Below are 22823 nucleotides of genomic sequence, written 5' to 3'. Positions count from 1 at the left end.
AAAAGATTCGTTATTCACCGTGTTTCGTGAAATCAGTTAAAAGATCAACGTGCAAGAAATTTTTAATAGTTCGTTCATCATGAGATTGCAATTTTATTTCACGTTCTTCCATGCAGATAGCCTCCTTTATACCCCTCAATACACTACTGAGTTGTTGCTATTTCTGAAAGTGCTATCAAAATCTAAAATGCAAGTTTTATTCTTGCAAAAGCTTTTCTAAATTTGGCAACAATAAAAACATGCCAATTTCTAATAATTTACAGTTTGCAACTACAAATGTCTTAATAGCTTGAAAAAAAGAGTTGTCTAAAAAACATATGTGCATGATTGATTCATTTGAACCAATCTAAAACTTGATATGATTTTCCAACTTTGCAACAATAGAGTTATTATTCCAGGTCTAATAATGCCCTTAGCAAAACTTAATTATTTTATTATTAGGCTTGAGAACAGAAGTACATTTTTGCTGATGATTTGTCAAATATTTATGTGTGCCTAAAATCAAAGACTATGATCCTGGTGTCAGGATGACTTTCGGTCTGTTATTGTAAATTAATTTTTTTTCAAGGGAACCAATTATTGTGGATTAAGGAAAACTTTCATTTTCTCCTATATTTGAGATCCTTGTTTTGCTACTGTGAATTCATTAATATTCGTTGGATACCAATTTTCGTGGATTTCGTGGGTACCAGGAAACCACAAATTTAAATATTCAACGAATTGCAGATTTTCTAAAGGAATATAGGCATACTTTGTCAAAACCACGAAATTAAACATCCACGAATTTTCCTCAAACCACGAACATTGGTACCCACGAAAATAAATGAATCCACAGTATTTAAAGCTTACATTCCTAACAAAAAACTGTAATTCACCTTTTTAGAATCTAGAGGACAATGGGTAATCTCATTGTTCGTACACCAAAATGAAATAACATTGCATCATTGGTTGAATTTCTATTGCTTATCACATATTTAACCAATCAGAACGTTTTGGTGTACGCTTCTGAAGATATTGCCTAGAATGCATCAGATTCTGAAACGGCGAATTCATTGACCATTTTAATTCATAATACCCCTTACCCAGCAATCCACTAAAAAATTTTGTCAAACAAATATTATGATTGCACATTACATACCCTTTTTCTGGATGTACAACAATAGAATATGGCTGATCCAAAGCAGAAGAAATAACAGATCGACGCTGTTTGCCTTCAAAATTTGCCATTTCTATTTTTCTTGTGTGGGAATCAGTCCAGTATATATGCTTGCCAACCCAGTTCACTGCAATACCATGAGGGTTACCAAGATTGTGGAGCAAAACCTAAAAAAAAAGGGGGAAAAAAACATTTTCACTTAGGCTTTACATTTTTGAACAAAATGTATATTAAGCATGCATTCAAGAATTGAATGCTTCTTTTTGTAACTTCACTTGGGTGTAAAAGCAATGATCGAAGTACATTTTGTATGAAGCGCAATAAGGCTTAATTCTAAAAATGTGTGCATGATCAATGCAATTATACCCTTATGAAGTTTTAAAATTAAGCTTTCAATACTTATAATTACATTTTTTTAGCTAGGATCATGAAAACACGATTTCTATCAAGTTTTTCTTTCAATTTACATGTGCACTTTATTGTGGGACCTCGTGTCATCTTCATTGTATAATGAATGTTAATTTCAGAAGAACCCTAAATTGCTGTTAGCCAATCAAAATAACTGTATCATAATGAAACATACATCTAATGTAACTATATGATAATGATTTATAACAGTGATTGTCTCATAAAAAATGATATTCGTCAACAAATATGTCTAAATGGATATGGAAAGAAACTATATTAATCAATTTATTTCAATTTATCCTTTAGCACAAAGAAGACCATGAGACAAATTTGGTCAACTGCAATGTTTTGAACATAATTGAATCCATTAAATTTTTTTTTACAAAAAGGGGTAACTTTAAAAAACAAACCCAAAAATCAAGAATAAAAGAAGATGCATGAAGCATATTGCCTTCATTGTAAAGAAGACACATCTAACCAATTCTAGGTTCACCACTGTCAAAAAAAAATTACTAGTTTTCAAATGTTAGTCTTTTGATAATTTTTGTTTCGTATTCAAGATAAAGTCAAATGAAAATTTTTTGTTTATTTTTCGTAATGCGCTAGAAAAACTCACACTCTTTCTCAAAGATTGATGTTTTTTTTAATTTTATTTCAGACACTGTTTAAGGTTTAATAATCAACCACTAAGTTTATAAACAAAATTTTTTAAAGTTAAATAATGATCAAATTTGAACTTAATTATCAAAATTATGAACCAACTCAACATGTCTAAGTAATATTCAAAATCTAAAATTCCTTGTAACTATAAACACCATTTGCGCATTCCTGTTCAGGTTTCTAGATTTTCTTATTATCATTGGCAGTGGGAGATCAATTATTATTCATAAGAGGGGGCCCTGATCCAGTGATTTCCCTACATAATCAACACAATTTTTCCCTAAAAAGAGGGCTTGGCCCCCTATCCCCCTAACTCTGACTCACTTCTGGTACTGGTTGAACTGCTGCTCTCTTGACTTTCCCTTTCTCTGGCTTTGTGCTTTGGATTTTCATTTTACTGATAGAGTGGTTTGATTGGTTAGAGTGACTGACCACAAAGATTGACCAAGGGCTAGTTGTCATGTCAGCATCAATTCCAGCTATTTTCTCACTGCTCTCCTATTAATAATAAATTAAAATAAAAGTTGTGATAAAATAAATTTTAGAAATTATTGCAATCTATACTTAAGAACATGCCTATGCATAGGGCAGACTTCATCAACAGAGTTATGAAAATGTACTAAAAATAGGTGGAAAAAGTGAACCAGTGTATTAACTATTAATAGTTATAATTGCATGCATCTTTTTTCAAGATTTTGTCATTTTGGACTAGATCTCAAATCAAATTGATTTTGGTATTTTGATTTTCTTTTTTATTGATTTTCTACTATAATTTTGGACTTTGTCCTCAAAATATATACAGAACCTAAGTCTGTTAGTACGCCATTATGCAACTCTCCAACTATTCCTAGAAGCCATATTTTTCTTTCTTACCTTTCCAATTGTTTGTTCTTCTGACTTTCCATACAAGTCTGACTGCAAAATAACACTCTCCCTAGCAACTAATATCAGTGGTTGTGGACCTAAAATAAAAGTTTTATTACAAGTGTTATTTTTATGAAGCAACTTAGAATAATAATTTAGCCATTATCTATAATATATATTGTATTTTGTTACAAAAAGTTTAATAATACATAAATAAGATGACATGAGTTATCAATAAATGGAGAATGTGTCCATGGAACAAATATGATGGCTCTGCTTGAATACAACATTATAAAGAGACATAACTAAAGAACTGTATAAATGACACTATCCGAATTAAAACTTGTTCTGAGTTGACTACAATCAATGCTAAAAAGTTATTTTTTTAATTTTCTATTATATAATAACAGTACTTTAATTAGCTGTTTCGAAATAGGTTCAAGATCAAAAAGCTTCCAAACTTATTAACTTAATTTGACTAACTGACCAATGACTATTCTGTAGGATTTGACTATAACTTACCGTTAGCTATGCATGACATAGTGCCATCGTATGTGACTTTCTTTTCATAACCTTCCTCACAAGAGCAATGGACCCCTGCAGAAGCCTCCATCATATGTTTAGGACTACAGAGCTGTGAACATGTGCCCCACTTCTTACACAAATCTTGTACTAAAATCACAAAAAAAGATTCTTTATTTTTATTGTTAACCAATTATTTAATATCACTTTCAGCACTTCAGAATACTGTAAATTCCAAAATTATTGCCTACATTTATTATTGTGATTTTGTCATTTTAGACTAGAATGGGATTTCAATTTTTTGCCATTTTGAGAAAAGTCCTGTTTAATTCATATATATTTTTTTTAAATGTGAGTTAAAATTATTGTGATTATAGCCCAGTTGAATTTTTTCACAATAATAAAACAAGAATGTGTCCCAAGTACACAGATGCCAAATACACACTATCATTTTTTATATTTAGTGGACCATGAAAATGGGTTAAAAACTCTAATTTTGCATTTAAATTAAAAAGATCATATCATAGGGAACATTTGTACTAAGTTTCAAGTTGATTGGACTTCAACTTCATCAAAAACTACCTCAATCAAAAACTTTAACTTGAAGTGGGACATATGGACGAAAAGACAAACAGTCAAACAGACAGACGCACAGACCAAAAACATAATGCCCATAAATGGGGCATAAAAAGGGGCATAATAATTGCAGCATAAAAAAACATCACAATAATTTCTAAATATACAATTTATCATGACAACCAGATTTTTTTTGGTGAAGGAATCTGAAGCGGCCAGATAGAACCACTGACCTTCAGCAAGAATTCTGAGAATACTAGTCAATTCAGATAGAAGTCCACTACACTGGTCAAGAGCCAGCTTCAAAAACACAACCTCGGTGTTGACAGGCTAGCGAGTACAGAGTGGGTTTCATTGGGGTCTAAATGTGACGTGGGATTGCTGATTTTTTGTAAGCGTGACCTGTGAAAGTCAAATTATTGTGCCGTGAAAATGGGAAATGAAGTCTAGCGGGACACAGGAAATTACAAAAAAATGAGAATTGGTTCCTTGCATAGTGAAAGCGGGATACGAAAATCTGACAAAACAGTAAGCACGATCAGGGATCAGAACCCCTCAATAAGACTCCCCACAAAAATTAACTATCTCAATCACTCTTGACTAAGGCCCAAAATGGTGAGAATATAAAACAGATTAATTTTTAAAAATTTGACACCAACCTTGGCAATGGAAACCATCTTCCATTAATGTATATCCTTCTTTACAAGCACACTTGTAAGCACCCTCCTTATAAGGTAGACTAATACATTTCTGTTGACAAATACTGCTGTTTCTTCTTAATTCGTCACTGCATGGCTTCATATCTTCTAAAAAGAAAGAATTAATAAATAGTTAATTTCTCTGAGATTGATACCTGGTATAGTAAAAATGGCTGTCTGATGCATACATAAAGTTATAACTGGAAAAAAACACAAAAAAAAAAACTATTATCACTAAACTTGTACACATTTTTGTTGAGGGGAAGCTGAAGAAGCTCTGGCTTTGTTGAAGACCAGGCCATAAAAAAGATTAGGTTTGTTTGCCCAAACCCTACCTACCCAGAAAAAAGCTGCCTACTCAAATTCTTTTATTGTCCTGATTTGAAGAAGGTTTTTTTAATCAGATAGGCATGAAGACAAATACACACCCGATACTTCAATTTCTTTTTTTGTAAAAAAAAAAGAAAATGCCTACCTACCTACACAATGTCTCAACCTTTGGGTAGGGTTTGGGCAAACCAAAATATTTTTTATTGTTGCTCCAATTGGTGGATTTCAGTTGTTTTCTAATTTTTGGATGGGTTGTTGTCTCTTTGATACATTGCCGGTTTCCATTTTTAATTTTATTACACACCCTCAAGTTTTTTAAACTTTGTTAAGAGACTTACAAAACCTGACTAAATAGTTTCTTGCAATTTGAAACGTTTATCAATTATTCTGTATCATGCATGAGCAAGTATTTATCATTTCTTTACATTTACATTTATCTACTGCTTGCTGCTTGCTATGCCTCAATTGGAATATCTACATTGGCCCAAAATATTTGATAGACCCAATGACAAAACTATGTACTTCGAATGTCATCTGGGACAATATCCCTAATGCGCCGTGAAATGAGGAACTCAAAAGTCACGGGTAAACAAAAAAATTCTGTGTAGTGATATTTGACATATTTCTATGATAAACAAGTGACTGGGCTTAACCATTTGTGTTAATTTAGAAAATGGGGAAACACAGAATACAATTGTTATAACTATGGAGCTATTAAATGTGTTCAAAGTATTAAATTTTCAAAAAACTTATTATGTCAAAAATGGTTTTTTTTTTACCTCAAGGAGACGCATAACAAAAGGATACTCGGGGTTTGCTAATTTACGGAAAAAGTAATCTCACTTCGTACCCCAAAAATTTAACCACATATGTGAAAATGTCTCAGCTTCGAAACGAGCCATCATACATATCCAAGTGAACAATATGGACTGAGCAACAGAAGAAAACGTTACCATTACTGCCTATGGAGAAACTAATGTGCATCTTGACCAATCTGACATTTTGAACTGTTTTTTTCCCCTGATCATTCATTATACATACCACAGATAGCTGGCTTTTCATCTGAGGCATCCTTGATGCAATCAATCTTTCCATCACAAACTTTGTCCATAGGAATACATGTCTTAGAACTGTCACACTGGAAGCTCTGTCCTGTACACACACTGTCAAAAAAACCTACAAAAATCACAAGTACATTTTTACAACATTAAAATATTCCCTCATACATATATAACATCTGGTCATTGTCAATCTTTTTGTTAGATAAAATTGAGAATGGAAATGGAGAATGTTTCAGAGACAACAACCTGATCAAGGAGCCAACAACAGCTGAAGGCCACCAATGGGTCTTCAATGCAGAGAGAAACTCCTGCACCCAGAGGAGTGCTTCAGCTAGCCCCTTAACAAAAATGTATAATTGTTCAGTGATAATGGACACAAGAAACTAAAATTAAAAGTCATAAAAGACTAACAAATGCCAGAGGCTCCTGACTTGGAACAGGCGCAAATATGCTTTTTTGAAACTGGGGAGTGCCAAGATTTACTGATATGTTTGCTTTGCCGGGGAAAGCAACAAAAATGGCAACATTCATAGTTATAACAGGTAAACAAAATTATAGAACTGAATTATCAATCTCCATACTAGCCACATAATGTGAAAAAAGTGTCGGACATAAAAACAATATTGCTGAAATATTCCTTTGTTTTTAGGCAAGATAGTGAGAAAATTCGACATCTTCTTTGCCTATCAACCCCAAAACTTTATTTGCTTTCATCTTATATATTAAGAGACTTCCTTTCATTTTTCTTTGAAAATGTCTGTACCAAGTCATTTATTTGACAGTCGTTTGTACCAAGTCAGTTATTTGACAGCTGTTTTTCATTCATTATGTGAGGAACTTTTAAGGACTTCCCCTTTTTGAATTTACTCTGCAGTTCAGTAGTTTTGTTGTACTTTTTCAATATATTAGACAATTAATTTTAGAAAATAAGGGAGATAATTACAGTTTTCCTCATCAGAGTTGTCTCCACATTGGTTTGTTCCATCACACCTTTTGTCGCTGAAAATACACTTATGATTTTTACATCGGAATCGACCAGGTGGGCATGTGTAGTCTTCTGCAACAACAAAAAATAGAATTAGGTTTGTTCATCATATATTTATTTATTTGATTTTAACATTGGAATTTTCTTAATTACAAGTCATATTGAATTGTTTAAAATATACAGTTAATTCTTCAAAGTTATATTGGGATGCTGTTTTAACAAACCAGAAACAGATACAAAATATTTCTTTTGTTGTGGCTTGTAATAATTGCTCTCATATAAGTTCTTAGATTAGCCCATTGTGATAGGATGTGCCGCTAGAACAGGTAATTTTTTCAAGCTTGAAAAAATAAGAATAGGTTTTGAAAATTTTTTCAAGCTTGAAAAAATAAGAATAGGTTTTAAAAACTATCAGAAATATACGTTACGGTAAAAAAAAATCAATTTTTTTTTTCTTTGCATTCCTGGCTTTTTATCAACAAATTTTCCTCTCTTTTGACTCTTTGTTATTCTACTTTTACATTACACACCACATGAAACCCAAACAGTATTGGAAAAGTTAACATTTTCACCAATGCAATATATGATAAGGTAAAAAAATTAAATCTTAATTATATAAAAAGGGTGGGGTAACTGAACTCCAGCCAATTAAATATTGGAGTGAACCCCCAGAGATTAGACCATTGGTTTTCCTGTTTGATTGGTTTTACACTGGTAATTTTGGGCCCTTTATAACTTGCTGTTCGGTGTGGGCCTAGGCTCTGTGTTAAAGACTATTTGTGACTTGGATAAAGAGTTGTCTCATTTGCACTCATACCACATCATCTCATATTTATGTCACTGGGAAAAGAGGGTATGTTTGATAGGGGCAAAATTCTTTCTTGCAAGAGGTCACCTTCAGATCCTCAATCAGTCTATGACTTTGAGCAATGAATGATGTAAAAATGCATCAAAAAGTAAGTCACGCTCACAGGAACCCTAACATTAAAATAAAATGAAACGTACTACACATGGAGGAATCTTCATCACTGTTGTCATGGCAATCATCTTCTGTATCACACCTCCACAGTCCAGGAACACACACTTTGTTTTTACACTGGAATTGTCCCTGTTCACACGTGTCTGGATCTAAAAGAAAATAATTAATGTGATAGAAATTGTTTAGATGTTTGTGTCTGTTAAAAGTTTGTCATTTGTTGGGTTTACCCTGTATATGTGTTTTTCGATGTACATGTGCAGCCTAATACACATTTAACAAATAAGTTCACTCAAACTAGTGTTTAGGGATGCCTTGATTTAGCTATGAGCTTTATCACCATATTGAAGGTAACATTATTGACTTGAGGATGAAGACCAGTAAAATTAAAATTAAATTTCTTTGCCTTTGGCTTTGTCAACTGAGTATGGGTATTGAATATCCCTAATTTTCATTCAATCATGGAGAAGTTTAGACTTTTTTAATCTTTCTACTCTGACAGGGGGGTAAATATACAATGAAACTTAACAAAAACAACCTCACACTGATGTTATTGAATTCAAAAATAAATTTTGTGAGTAGAAAAGGGAATATATATCATTACAAATATGTAAAACTTGGGTCTACCCTTAAGCTTATATCAACACATCAAGGATATAAAAAAAAATCACAAAGTTAAATTATTGCCAGGTCAGCTTACAGTACATGTATATGATGTGAAATAAAGTATCTAACAACATAAGCTTGTTTACAGTATTTTCGAATGTATTTTGACCTAAGATTTAAATCATAAAATTCTCTATGACATAAATATCTTCTTTCATTTTGTCTTACTTTTACACTCCTTTTCGTCTTTGCCATTGGAACAGTCAATATCTCCATCACACTGCCAAACTTTAGGTATACACATGGTCTGACAATTAAACTGATCATCACCGCACTGAGTACCTGAAAAATTGAGAAAAACATTTATTATTTAAGTTTAAAGCAGGGCTTAACCTAGGAAGAAAAGAAGTCAAGGAAATAATATGGAGAAGTGATCAACTGCTGTAAATTCAGAAATTATTGTGCCTTTATTATTGCAATTGTTGAAGAATAGACAAAAATGTTGAGACAAAATTATTGCAATTTATTGCAAAAAAAAGCTATATGTAACAGATATATATCAGAAGGCGAGTTCTTATTATTGTGATAATCACTAAGTCTCATTATTTAAATTAATAAAAACCTTAATATACATTGTATATTAAGGTCATAAAACAGAACAAAATCTAATCTATAAATAAACTTACTGTTACCACACCCTCTTTCATCACTACCATCTTCACAGTTGACTTCTCCATTACACTGCCACGATTTAGGAATACACTTCTTGTTTGAACATGGGAACTGTTCACTGGTACAATTAGCATATACTATAGATAAAAAAAATATTCAGACTTAAAGAAATTACCATAGCATTTGAACAAAATTGTTTTGTTAAAAGAGGGAAACAACCAATACCTAGTTTTGGACATGCTTCACTGTACATGTATTGATTGTATGTTTACTGAAGCATAAATAATCATTCCCTCTCATTGACAGCTTAAAGTCTTAGGATGATATTTTCCTTGTTCATTGAGTGAAAAATTTCAACTTATCCTAGTCAATTAACAAGAATGTGTCCTAAGTACATGGATGCCCCATCCGCACAATCCTTTTCTATGATCAGAGGACAGGAAAATGGGGTAAAATCTCTAATTTGGCATTAAAATTAGAAACATCATATCATAAGGAACATGTGTATTAAGTTTTAAGTTGATTGGACTTCAACTTCATCAAAAACTACCTTAACCAAAAACTTTAACCTGAAGTGGGACGGACAAACGAACTAACAGACGCACAGACCAGAAAACATAATGCCTATAAATGAGACATAAAAACAACACACCTGCTATGTGCAGAACTCACAACCTTTAGTGTTAACAAACTTGTGAAACTTGATAAACGTTTTAGACCACTCGGCCACTCAGGCTATCTAACTATTGAAACCAATACCTACTATTTTCACAGACAACAAGATTTTTTATTTTTTTTTACTACAAATGATGGCCTTGCACGGTGTAAATCTTCACAGTGCTTTTCGTCAATGTGTGTCATCATTGCACTGGATCTTTTACCCAAGCCCTTGTTAACAACTACTTACCATCTTCACATTTTTTTTCATCGCTGCCATCTTTACAATCTTTGTCATAATCACACTTGCCCTCCAACCCCAGCCTCTGTTTATATAACAACTACTTACCATGTTCACATTTTTTTTCATCACTCCCATCTTTACAATCTTTGTCGTAATCACACTTGCCCTCCAACCCCAGCCTCTGTTTATATAACAACTACTTACCATGTTCACAGTTTTTTTCATCACTCCCATCTTTACAATCTTTGTCGTAATCAAACTTGCCCTCCAACCCCAGCCTCTGTTTATATAACAACTACTTACCATGTTCACAGTTTTTTTCATCACTGCCATCTTTACAATCTTTGTCGTAATCACACTTGCCCTCCAACCCCAGCCTCTGTTTATATAACAACTACTTACCATGTTCACAGTTTTTTTCATCACTCCCATCTTTACAATCTTTGTCGTAATCACACTTCCAGCCTTGAGGTATACAATTGTTATCATCACACTTAAACTGGTTGGCACTGCAAGATCTATTGGCTGTAATATATAAATGGGGATACTGGATCTATTTGAGAGAAAACTTCCATCAAGCAGGTGCTGATCAAGAATTTTAATGGTGGCTGAGTAGGAGGGGGTTCCTCACAATAAGGAATAAGAGCAGGTTGATAAAAAGAAGGACCGTATTTTATTACAAATTGGCTATTGATTTTACGTGGCCATCTGATCAAATAGGCTCATTGGTTTAACAAACCATATATGCCTATATGCACTTCAAATGACTATTAAAAACAGCAAACAATCACCGACCAAATCTAATGCCCAAAACCCCAAAATGACCTGATTTATTATATATCTTTTTCTTTTTTATGTGTTTTATCATTTGCTCTTGCCATTTGATTACAGCCTTTTTGTTTTGAACTTTCCTCAGAGTTCAGTATTTTTGTAATTTTACTTTTTTCTACACTTGTTAAACCTCCTTTTTATCAACATGCTTAATAATGTCAACAGAGATGCTAACACAAAAATGATAGCTCATTTAATTAATATAAATTCCAGGCTTAACAATAATAAAACATTGAAGGCCGTACATTGACCTATAATAGTTTACTTTTATAAATTGTTATTTGGATGGAGAGTGGTTTCATTGGCACTCACACCACATCTTCCTATATCTATTCATGATTTCAGTCATCAAAACTTTTCCAATCTCATTTTTTAGATTTCATACTTTTTCCAGTGGTCAAGGATTCACAATTATAAATGGACACATTAGGTTCTAAAGAATTTACAGAAATGTCCCGTCCTCCCAAACTTACCATGTTCCGCCCTCTAAACTTACCATGTACCTTCCCCCTTAAACTTACCACAATCTTTTTCATCACTATTGTCTGTGAGACTACAATCGATATCCCCATCACACTTCCATGATTCAGGGATACATCGTCCTGATGTACACTTGAAGAAATCTTTTGGACATGTGGTATTCTTACATACAGCGTCAGACGGCTCATCTTTACCATCTAGACAATCCTTGTCATGATCACATCTCCACATGTATGGAACACATCTATTGCCATCACATTTGAATTGGTCCTCATTACAATCCTTTGCAGCTGAAGATAAAAATAACTGATTAATATAAGAGGGACAGAAGATACCAGAGGGACTTTCGAAATCATGGATCGAAAATAAACTGACAACGCCACGACTAAAAAATATAAATGCATGATTATATATATAATATCTTATCACCTGTATTTATAGTAGCTAAACTGGTTAAAAAAATATTTGGCAATACTGATTTTTTAAGAATGAACAAAGGTAAGTATAATTATTGCGATTTTGTTTAGAAAGATGCAAACAGATATGTCCCTAATATCAGAATGTAAGTTCGTATTGTTGTGATACTAAAAGAATCACATTTTTGCATCAATAAAAACCTTGCAATAATTTCTAATTTTTTATAATTATTGACATATGCATGTGATGACTGCCACCATCTGTACCTAATCTAGTACTTATGTATTTCTCTGTCCTGAGTGTTTTTATATTTATTTGTACTGTATACCTGTCATGTAGTTTTGTCATTTTAGCGGTATTTTTCACATTGTTACATAAGTGGGAGGTTTGGCTAGCCCTACATGTTCAACCCACCTTTTTGTCTTCAAATATCTTGTACAAAATCAGGAATATGGCAGTTCTTATCAAATAGACTTTCTATATATGTTGGTGTTTGTTTTTTGTCAGTGTTTCTGTTGTTTTGTTGTTTTCCTCTTACAGTTGATGTGTTTTTCTCAGTAAGTTTGTATTCCTGAATTTGTTTTCCCCTCATGAATTTATGACTATTGAACAAGTAAACTACTGTTGCCTTTATTTAGTATACTTACTACAATTGTGTTCGTCCTGACCATCTTTACAGTGTTGGTTCCCATCACAGACATGTGTCAGTGGTATACACTTGTTCTCTTTTTGACATTTTACATAGCCCTTTAAACAGTCATACTTATCTGAAAAATAATATAGATCATTCATAATAAATCTTAAGCAAGTATTGGTAGTTTCTGTAAAACAAAAGGAATATCATATCTTTTCATTGTATTTTCAATGATTTAGGAAACTGCTAATCTGTCACAATAATTTGGATTATGTTTGTGAAATAATTATACGATCTGATCTAGATTCTAAAATGAGCATTTTCAGTACCTAATAGAGATATCATTCAAATATCTATCTTTCAAATACAAAAAATAAGAATGATTTCAATCGAAAAAGAAAAGATCTGTAACAAGAATGTGTCCAAAGTACACGGATGCCCCACTCCCACTATCATTTTCTATGTTCAGTGGACCATGATTTTGGGTCAAAACTTTAATTTGGCATTAAAATTAGAAAGATCATAACATAGGGAACATTGTACTAAGTTTCAAGTTGATTGGATTTCAACTTCATACAATACTACCTAGACCAAAAACTTTATCCTGAGAGACCAAAGACTTTAACCTGAAGTGAGAAAGAGGGACAAATGGACAGATAGACGAATGAATGGACGGACAAACGAACGAACAAACCTAACAACATACTGCCCATAAATGGGACATAAAAATAATTAGCCTGAAATTATTTCCTGACCATTGATCCTGAATACACAAAGTTAAAAAAGCATTAAAAATCTGCATACAATACACTAGGCAGTACTTAAAATTTATATAGTATGTACATAGAGTTCGATTTTTTTTCTGTTAATATCGAAAATTACTACTGCAACACATACTTTTGGTTTTTTTTTAAGTGAAACTACCCTATAAAATATTGAAGAAATTTTCAAATTGAATGCTAAACCACCCTTTTCTCTTGCATTCCCTCTTGTGAATTGAAAAAGTTTCATTACAATAATTTACAACTTTTTGGAATATTGGATACTCAATGCTATTCAACTTTGTACTTGTTTGGCTTTATAAATATTTTGATATGAGCATCTGACACTGATGAGTCTTATGTAGACGAAACGTGTGTCTGGCATACTAAATTATAATCCTGGTACCTTTTATAACTAAAATTATCAATTAAAAAACAATAAGTGCACCAAGCATATAAAGGAGGAATTCATAACATAGATTTTAACAGATAAGTAACCTTCATCAAAACAAAGAGGCCATCAAGACATTAAAAAAGGCTGACTGTTGGCTAACTAAGTTTTGTCTTCCTAAGAACATGAAATGATTTATCTAATAACCAAGACTTTACATAATATAATACTAACCACACTGTTCTTCGTCAGATTCATCCTTGCATTCTGGAATACCATTACAGATATCCACTGGTGGCAAACAACCAGTTTTATCTCCGGCACCTTTACACTGGAAATAGCCTCTCTGTGGACAGTGATAGGGCTCTGAAAAAAAATGTTAAAATCATTTTATGTTTTTTCAAATGTCCTGTAGACGCCTTTTCAAGATTAATTGTTTTAAGAGTGCTATCTTTTGGCCACATGTGGAGCTGAATCAGCTTCTTCTTCTTCAGGAGCACCTGAGATCACCCTCTGGTTTTTGGTAGGATTCCAGTTGCTCAGTCCTCAGTTTTTATCAATATGCAGTGTTTTGTAGACTGTTGTTAAACTTTTTATTGGTTTCTCATTTGTCTTGCCATGGTTTTGTCAGATAGTCTTGTTTCTTCCTATTTTTTGCCTCTTTTTTGTTAAATGTCCTTGCTTCAAAATTCTGAAATAGAACTAAAAAACTCTTGACATATCTAAAATTGAACATTTTACCGAAATTATGAAAAATGTTTTATGAAAGCACATCTTATATGAGGGGGGTTGCAGGGGTCCTGATCCATACATAAAACATAAAATCTTTACATCCTGAAATTTGAAAAAAAGAAATCCTGGATCCTGAAAGGGTCAATCCCGAATTTCTGAGCTTAAAAACACCTGATTCCAACATCCTGAAAAAGGTCCTGCCCCCCTCTAATATGACAAAATAGGAGGGTTTCACATGGTCAACCAAGATATAAAACTAATTTGTCGCTAAAATAAGCTGTTTTAACAGTATAAAGCTGAATTCTGGTGTGATTTGGATTTTATTAATGAGTTTATGATATTTGAACATCAATAAACTACAGTTGACTCAAATTTGCAACAGGTCACCATTTTTTACAAGGGGTTCCAAAATGATTTGCCCTCTCAAGGTATCACATTGAATCTCCACAGTCTGACTGGACACCCTAATAAAATCTGCTTACGTGTACAATTAATTTCATCTTCTTCTCCCGCACAGTCTGTGTAATTGTCACATTTCCACCATGACGGTATACACTTGGAACTTTCTTTACATTCAAAATGGCTGAAACAGAAAAATGTGTGATGTCATTTACTTTGTATCTCTCTGACATATTTAAAAAAAATAATTTTGGCTTAAAAAATGAAATATGATGGCATAAATATCATTTAAATTTTTAAAATGGCTAAGTCAGGAAAATATGAAGGTACAAATTTAATTTTTTTTCCTGCTCAACAGGGCTTAAATAAGAATACAAACAAAATATTTGACTGGTTCTGTTTCTATAATTGTATAAATAAACCAATTTTTCAAGACGTTTCGGCCATTGGCCTTCTTCAGTTCTTTATTTTTCCTCTCAACTACATGGCTGACATTTTGTTTTCAATCATTGAAAAGATGTTATAGATAAATATCCTTGGAAACATCATGATGTCATAATACTTTAACGTCATAATAACATGACGTCACAATACTTTTCTGTTCTGTTCTGTTTCATGCAGAATTCACTTTTACACTTTTTCATTTATAACTTTCAAAGAAAGTTTTTGTGGAAATAATATAAAGAGAGAGTGCGAGGAAATGCTCTAAAATTGAATTTATTCAGTCAGAAGTCAAAAGAGTTTCACTAAAAAATTCAAAACTCAAAAATTGACTTTAAATACTGTTTTACTTACAATGGCTCATTGCAAGTTGGAACACAATTGTAACTACCATCCAGCTTGTAGTTTTCTGGACAACCACACACCCTGGTTATGGATCGGAAAAATGTTGATGTTCTGAATGATGACACCATGAATGGTTTAAGAAGACACAAATGTGAACAGCCACCATTTCTGACACGACATGGATTAAAATGTGCTAAAAGTAAAAACAGTATAATGATTCCCAAATATTCCATTAAAATGTAACATTGCATTATTAGGATGTTGGAAAGTAGTATAGGATTGATAATGATTCCCAAATATTCCATTAAAATGTTACATTGCCTTATTAAGATGTTGGAAAGTACTTATAGGTTTGAAAATCCAAAATCTTCAAATGAGCAACACTCTTCCATTTATGAAATTTTGATAAATCAAATTGGTATACATTTCCAACTAAAATGACCCAAATGTCCAATAAAAAATACATGTAAGGCCAAAACTAAAATATTGTTTGTTTCCCCTCACACGACCGACCGGTAAAATCACCGCGACCCGAAAAAATTTATTGGCCATTCTTGTCCACTATTTTTTGTTGTTGCTATGTTGGTTATTGGTGTTATCTTTCCGATGCTGTAGTCAACGAGCGTTGGTTTTTGGTGATACCTTTCTGATGCTGTAGTCAATGAGCGTTTTAAATCAAGGCATTTTTGCAAGGAAGAGCCTACATGATTAGGAATCAAGGAAACAAACAAAATGCTTTGCCACACGATTTTTTTGTGTGCAAGGGTGATCTTTTTTGAAAATAAAAAAAACTGAAGCATCTTTCAACCCGCTGATTGCATCTTGATTTGCTTTGTGTCTAACCTCTGTTCCTGTTTAAAGGATAAAATCTTAAAGACTTTGACTAAAAATGGTCTGAATCGTGCTTTGAAATCAATCTACTTTGTCTTTGAACAGGTTGGGCACAAGTCAGGAAATGTGGGATATATTCCCTGCTTTCAGGGAACGTCCCTGTTTTCTGGTGTGAAAAAATCCAGTTTAAATGGGATTTCCTTTTTCAATTTATGGCATGAAAATTACAAAAGGGCACGTTTTAATGTTATAACTGCATCAGTAGAATTCGTAAATACTTATTAAAAGTATTTTAGGAAATAAAAAACATGAATATAAAGTGAAGCCTTGTTTCTTCTAGAACTCGAAAAAACATACAAATCTTTGTTTAGGGATCAATTGACCATGCAAGCTGAATGATCCAGGTGTAACTGAACATAACTAAATTATGTTCACTTCTATTGAAAATTTTTATTCATTGAATTTTAATTCCTAAGTGATTAACATACATGTATCTTTTTGTCATCTCATAATTGATGATCAAGGTATGAATTGGTGAACAAAGGAATTGTTTTCTTGTGAGTTATGCATCAAATTAGACTTGAAATAAGCTTGATTTTTTAACTAAAAAATCACTTGCTATCAGTAAGCATTGTTATCACAAGTAGAATGTGTGCTTTTGTAGATTTCATTACATTAAATGAATAGGAAAATGAGGAGGTCCCTGTGTATACTGGGTTTTTTTTAACACCAGAAAACTAGGGTGTACACTGAATTAGAATACAGGGAATACCCAACTTTTCTTGACTTGAGCCTTACCTGTTGAATTTTATACAAATTCAAGATAGAAAACCATATCAAGGAATAAAATAAAATAATTTGCCTACCTACCTACCCATACCCTAACAACCTCAGTCGGGTGAGGGGAAACAAAGATATTTTTAATGTTGGCCTAACGAACAGACACATTATATTTCTTTTATTCAGTCTTTCATTAATTTTCTTAAATCTTTCGTTACTCAAGAATACTTTTACATGATGATTTAGTCAATAGTCAGTTCTTCTGTACTGACATGATAACAATATCTTTTCTTTTTACCCCACCTTGCATAACTTATAATTGATTATTCCCTATAACTAATTCTGCCTATCTTTCCTAAATAACCACACATCAATTTTCAATAGCAGTGCCTTCTGACTCCCCTCCCCAACACTTACCCCCATCATAGAGTCAATTATAGAACAGCCCTTATTATTACCTTCTGTCTGTCTCATTTTATGATAGACCTGTATATCCATAGGTCTGTGTGATGTTTTAACAATCGTTGTACGATTTTCTCCAGAAAATTTGTGAGCCCTGTTAATACTCTTAGATTCCCAATCGGTCCAAAATATGTAGTCCATGAATGTCGTTAGAGCAAAGGTATGCGGCAAGTTTTTATTGATCACTACAAACTGGTTACTGCCATCGAGATCTGCCATACTAATATAGTCCAAACTTGCATCGGACCAGAATATTTTCTCTGTCACGTAATCTATCGTTAATCCATTCGGCCATGCCAGGTTCTGAGTTATAATTCGTTCAATATGGGTTCCGTCCATGTGTGCTCTAGATATGTGTGGCTGGTCTCCCCAATCTGTGTAGAATAAGTATCCCCTTAGTGGGTGCACCTCCAGACCTCGTGGTTCTTGTAGTCCATCTTCTATCAGGATTTTACGATAGCTGCCGTCTAGACGAGAGACTTCTATTGTATCAGCAGTCTTGTCGCACCAGAACAAGTTTTGTCCTACCCAGTCTACAGCCAGACCATCTGGATTCTTCACATGTCTTGCATCATGCAATGTTTCAATCTGAAAGATAAATATTACATCAATATCTTTTTATTACCTATGTAGAAGATTCAACCTACAATATATCTCTGGGTATGTGATTGTTTTCTCTGCATTGAAGACCCATTGGTAGACTGGGGCAATCTTTTGCTCTTTGGATCAGTTGTTGTCTCTTTTGACACATTTTCTGTTTCCATTTTCTTTTTCCTGGTTATCACTCCATTACCATGTTAAAGGTTCTTTAGAATATACCTCAACAACATATCAATTCTTTTAAAAAAATCTATGTTTTTGTGGTTTTTGGAGATTTGAATCTAAGAACATTTTTTCACCAAATTATATTTTTTTTTAACAAATTTTCACCTATTATGAAAAAATTCACCAACAAATAAAAGAGATATTAAATGCATATTTTTCCATATAAATAAGTTCAATAAGTCAAAGTTGAATGCAAAATTTTACAAGAATTTGAAACATAGCCTATTTAACTGTACCTTTATCTTATGGATACACATTTTCTAAATTAGTATGGCTTTAATATCAAATGACAAAAATTCCATGTGTTCTAATTCATGAATATATGAATAAAAGACACTGAATGTAAATGTACAGCAAATTCAGAAAAAATATAAAGGGACATAACTCAAGAAAAGTGAAAGTCATTCCACTTGAAAAACTAAAATTTAATCAGTGTCTTGTGATAATGAGCATTGTGAATAACTTTCTCGTTTGGTTGAGTCAAACTTAATATAGAGAACAACCATCTACTAGGAAAAACTAACTAAAAACTTTCAGCTTCAAAACGGAGAGAACATGGACCATGGAATATATTCCTACCTCATTATCATCACTGCTCAAGTCCAGTCTTCGTATCCAGCTGTTCTTACTGGTAATATCTGTCCAGTAAATTGTTTTGCTTCTAAAATCATAATCAACAGCTACAGCATTCTCCGTGTCACTTACAATTATTTTCTGATAACTGCCACTAAAAGACATGTTTAAAATCTGGTTTCTGTTGGCAACTATCAAAAATGGCCGATTTTCATCTGAAAATAAATACAGACAGATGATTATAATATGAATATATGATCATGCAAGAGCATTATGTGTAATACTGTGGATAAATTTATTTTAATGGGTACAATTATTCGTGGATTAAGGAAAACTTGTGTTTTTGTGTCAGAACATTTAATATCATTTCATTGTTTTGCCAGTCTGCATACTAAACTATAGAAAATTTCTACTTTGTCAAACATTGAAATTTGTGGATTCACCAATACACATGAAATCAATGAAAATCAATTAGGAGATAACTGTATTGTAGTTTAAGCTCCGACGGCATCAATTGGGGATTTGATGGTCGCAAATTAAGTTTACTGGCGACGCATTAGCAGAGACAGTAAATGGGTATTTGCGACCATCAAATCCCAAATTGATGCCGTCGGAGCTTAAAATACAATATTGTTATCTCCATTCTAATGAAACTGACAGAAAACAACGTTAAAACATGTATTTATAATCTGTCATATGTGGTCTGCGCTTGCGCGTACGTCCCATAGCATCAATTGTCAATTGATGCCATGTAAGAAAGTGACGTTATCCAATCAAAATTAACGTTACAAACGTTGTTGCATTAGAATATACCATGACTAACAATGAATTAAAAGTAATAGCTTGATACCAAATTTCAGTATGGTAAAGCCCGCAGAGTTCTAATAGCACAAAAACATCAAATCATTGTTTTCCCCACACATATGAGCTTTCATATGCCAATCTTTATTTATCTTAATAATGCATGAAATATGTAGTAAAAATTAAAACTGACCAAGAACAAACTATACAAACTTGGGCTGGTAGGCCATTGGCAAAGTCTGAAGACTTCAATTTATACTGCCCAGTATGATGTTAAACTTACTGTTTAGAATTTTACATAAAATTGAGAATGGAAATGGGGAATATGCCAAAGAGAAAACAACCCGAAACAAAATTGTTTTGTTAAAAGAGGAAAACAACCAATACCTAGTTTTGGACATGCTTCACTGTACATGTCTTGATTAAAATTGAGAATGGAAATGGGGAATGTGTCAGAGAACAACAACCCGACCAAAAAAACAACAACAGCAGAAGGTCACCAACAGGTCTTCAATGTAGCGAGAAATTCCCGCACCCGGAGGCGTCCTTCAGCTGGCCCCTAAACAAATATATACTAGTTCAGTGATAATGAACGCCATACTAATTTCCAAATTGTACACAAGAAACTAAAATTAAAAATAATACAAGACTAACAAAGGCCAGAGGCTCCTGACTTGGGACAGGCGCAAAAATACGGCGGGGTTACACATGTTTGTGAGATCTCAACCCTCCCCCTATACCTCTAGCCAATGTAGAAAAGTAAACGCATAACAATACGCACATTAAAATTCAGTTCAAGGGAAGTCCGAGTCTGATGTCAGAAGATGTAACCAAAGAAAATAAACAAAATGACAATAATACATAAATAACAACAGACTACTAGCAGTTAACTGACATGCCAGCTCCAGACTTCAATTAAACTGACTGAAAGATTATGATTTCATCATATGAACATCAGGCACAATCCTTCCCGTTAGGGGTTTAGTATCATACTATCATAACATATATACATGTTTGTTTATTGGTTTCCAAAACATATAAATTTTTAAAACTGGATAAAAATTTTAGAATCGTGGGCTGATGGGCCTGTTGTCAAGCATGAAGATTTCAATTTTGTCTGCCCAGTATAAATGTTAAACTTACTGTTCAGAATTTTGCATGTTCGTTTATCAGGTTCTAATGCATAGCCATCAGCACAGTAACATCTGTAAGATCCTTCCTCGTTCACACAGAAATGTGAGCATGGGTATTCCTTCCTGCATTCATCTATATCTGTAAGAAAGAATAAGAAATTCTGAAGGTGGTTTATAACACAACAGGGAGATAACTCTGTAAAATCAGCTGAACGTTTTAATCACATTCTATTGTAAGAAAATATTAAGCTTCTCAATGATTAAAATTAATGTTCGTCAAATTGCTATATGTACTGTCCAATGACATTTTTCTGATAAAGTGCGTGTTTCAACTTTTTTGAAATTTTTATATTTTTGTCAAAGGGTCAAAGAAAATATTTTGTCAAAACTTTATAAAACTAAAACGAACCAAATTAATTTTAGTTAAGAGTTTTTTTCTAATCAATATTTATCTACTCAAATACTGCTTAGTTATTTATTTTTTTGTTAGTACCAATTGTCTAAATTGAAGAACATGCAACTGTTTTTTCAAAGATACCTGATTTTGTGGTTTTGAAAAAAATTTCATATAACCCTAGCCAAAAAATCATTACAAAAAGCCCTTCATGATTTGAGTTCAACTTTTCTTTCTTTCAAAAACATATATTCAATACTGTATATGGAATTAGTCTTGCAAACAAAACACTGCTTTTCTGCGAGTTTTTTTCCTGTGTGAAACTTTTATGACATTATCTGTAATGCATTTCCTGCAGATAGAAGAGCTATGATTTTATGTTCAATTTTGCAGTGTTTATAATTCAATCTTGCTTCCCAATATAATGTATCAACAATATAAATAAATGATCCTTCTTGCATACTACTACATGCACTACAGTGTAACCTGGGTTATCCCACACACTGGAGGGGGGACAGAATAAAATGATGGATAAAGCAGGGTGTCAGAATACACAGTTTTGTCTGCAAGGATAGGTTTTTTCTTTGGGACCATAAAAATGTTTTGGTTGAAGCAGGATGTTGGAATACTAAGGTGTTGGATAAGACAGGTTACACTGTAGTACTTTGTCAAAACTGTTACCAATGTATGAAATAAACCACACAAACCTTCACATATATGGTGATCTTTCAGTATGTAACCAGGAGGACATGTACACTGGTACCCTATCTTAGTGTCTACACATTTATGACTGCAGACAGGATGTGGAAACTGACATTCATTGACATCTAAAAAATAAAGATAAAACACATATATTAAAATGTGAAAATTACAGTGCAATCTGCCTAATCTGACACACTGGGGGACCAGAAAAAAATGTTGGATTAAGCAGGGTGTTGGAATACTCAGGTTTTCGCTGCAAGAAAAGGCATATTTTGGGACCATGAAAATGTGTTTATTGAAGCAGGATGTTGGAATACTCAGATGCTGATTAAGCAGGTTGCACTGGACAAATATACTTAAAACAAGTTAAACCAGTACAAAAATACTAACTAGGAATATTAAAACAAAAAATTTCAAAGTCAAAGACCTCTCATTCTATAAACATATGCTTTACACAGGACATATAACTTTCTTTT

At 32.9% G+C, this 22823-nt stretch overlaps 2 protein-coding genes across 2 annotated transcripts in view; one reads left to right on the top strand and one right to left on the bottom strand.

The window, feature by feature from the left end:
* Positions 1–22823, top strand: part of LOC139502640 (epidermal growth factor receptor-like) — a 346005-nt gene that overhangs the window by 156544 nt on the left and 166638 nt on the right. The window lies entirely within an intron of this gene.
* LOC139502638 (prolow-density lipoprotein receptor-related protein 1-like) overlaps positions 1–22823 on the bottom strand; it is a 73048-nt gene that overhangs the window by 15841 nt on the left and 34384 nt on the right. The window contains exons 30-49 of the mRNA XM_071292166.1: positions 22353–22472; positions 21262–21390; positions 19324–19532; positions 17916–18507; positions 15856–16039; positions 15144–15244; positions 14164–14295; positions 12791–12910; positions 11768–12016; positions 10818–10940; positions 9529–9651; positions 9071–9184; positions 8266–8388; positions 7219–7332; positions 6256–6390; positions 4846–4992; positions 3611–3760; positions 3098–3186; positions 2549–2722; positions 1139–1323 (exon numbers count right to left, since the gene is read on the bottom strand). Coding sequence (XP_071148267.1) covers positions 1139–1323; positions 2549–2722; positions 3098–3186; positions 3611–3760; positions 4846–4992; positions 6256–6390; positions 7219–7332; positions 8266–8388; positions 9071–9184; positions 9529–9651; positions 10818–10940; positions 11768–12016; positions 12791–12910; positions 14164–14295; positions 15144–15244; positions 15856–16039; positions 17916–18507; positions 19324–19532; positions 21262–21390; positions 22353–22472 — 3313 coding nt within the window. The remainder of the gene's footprint in view (positions 1–1138; positions 1324–2548; positions 2723–3097; positions 3187–3610; positions 3761–4845; positions 4993–6255; positions 6391–7218; positions 7333–8265; positions 8389–9070; positions 9185–9528; positions 9652–10817; positions 10941–11767; positions 12017–12790; positions 12911–14163; positions 14296–15143; positions 15245–15855; positions 16040–17915; positions 18508–19323; positions 19533–21261; positions 21391–22352; positions 22473–22823) is intronic.

This window comes from Mytilus edulis, chromosome 14 (assembly GCF_963676685.1).
Source record: "Mytilus edulis chromosome 14, xbMytEdul2.2, whole genome shotgun sequence".
Lineage (NCBI taxonomy): Eukaryota > Metazoa > Mollusca > Bivalvia > Mytilida > Mytilidae > Mytilus > Mytilus edulis.
The sequence above is the reverse complement of the archived record's forward strand: the minus strand, read 5'-3'. Positions and strand labels throughout refer to the sequence as shown.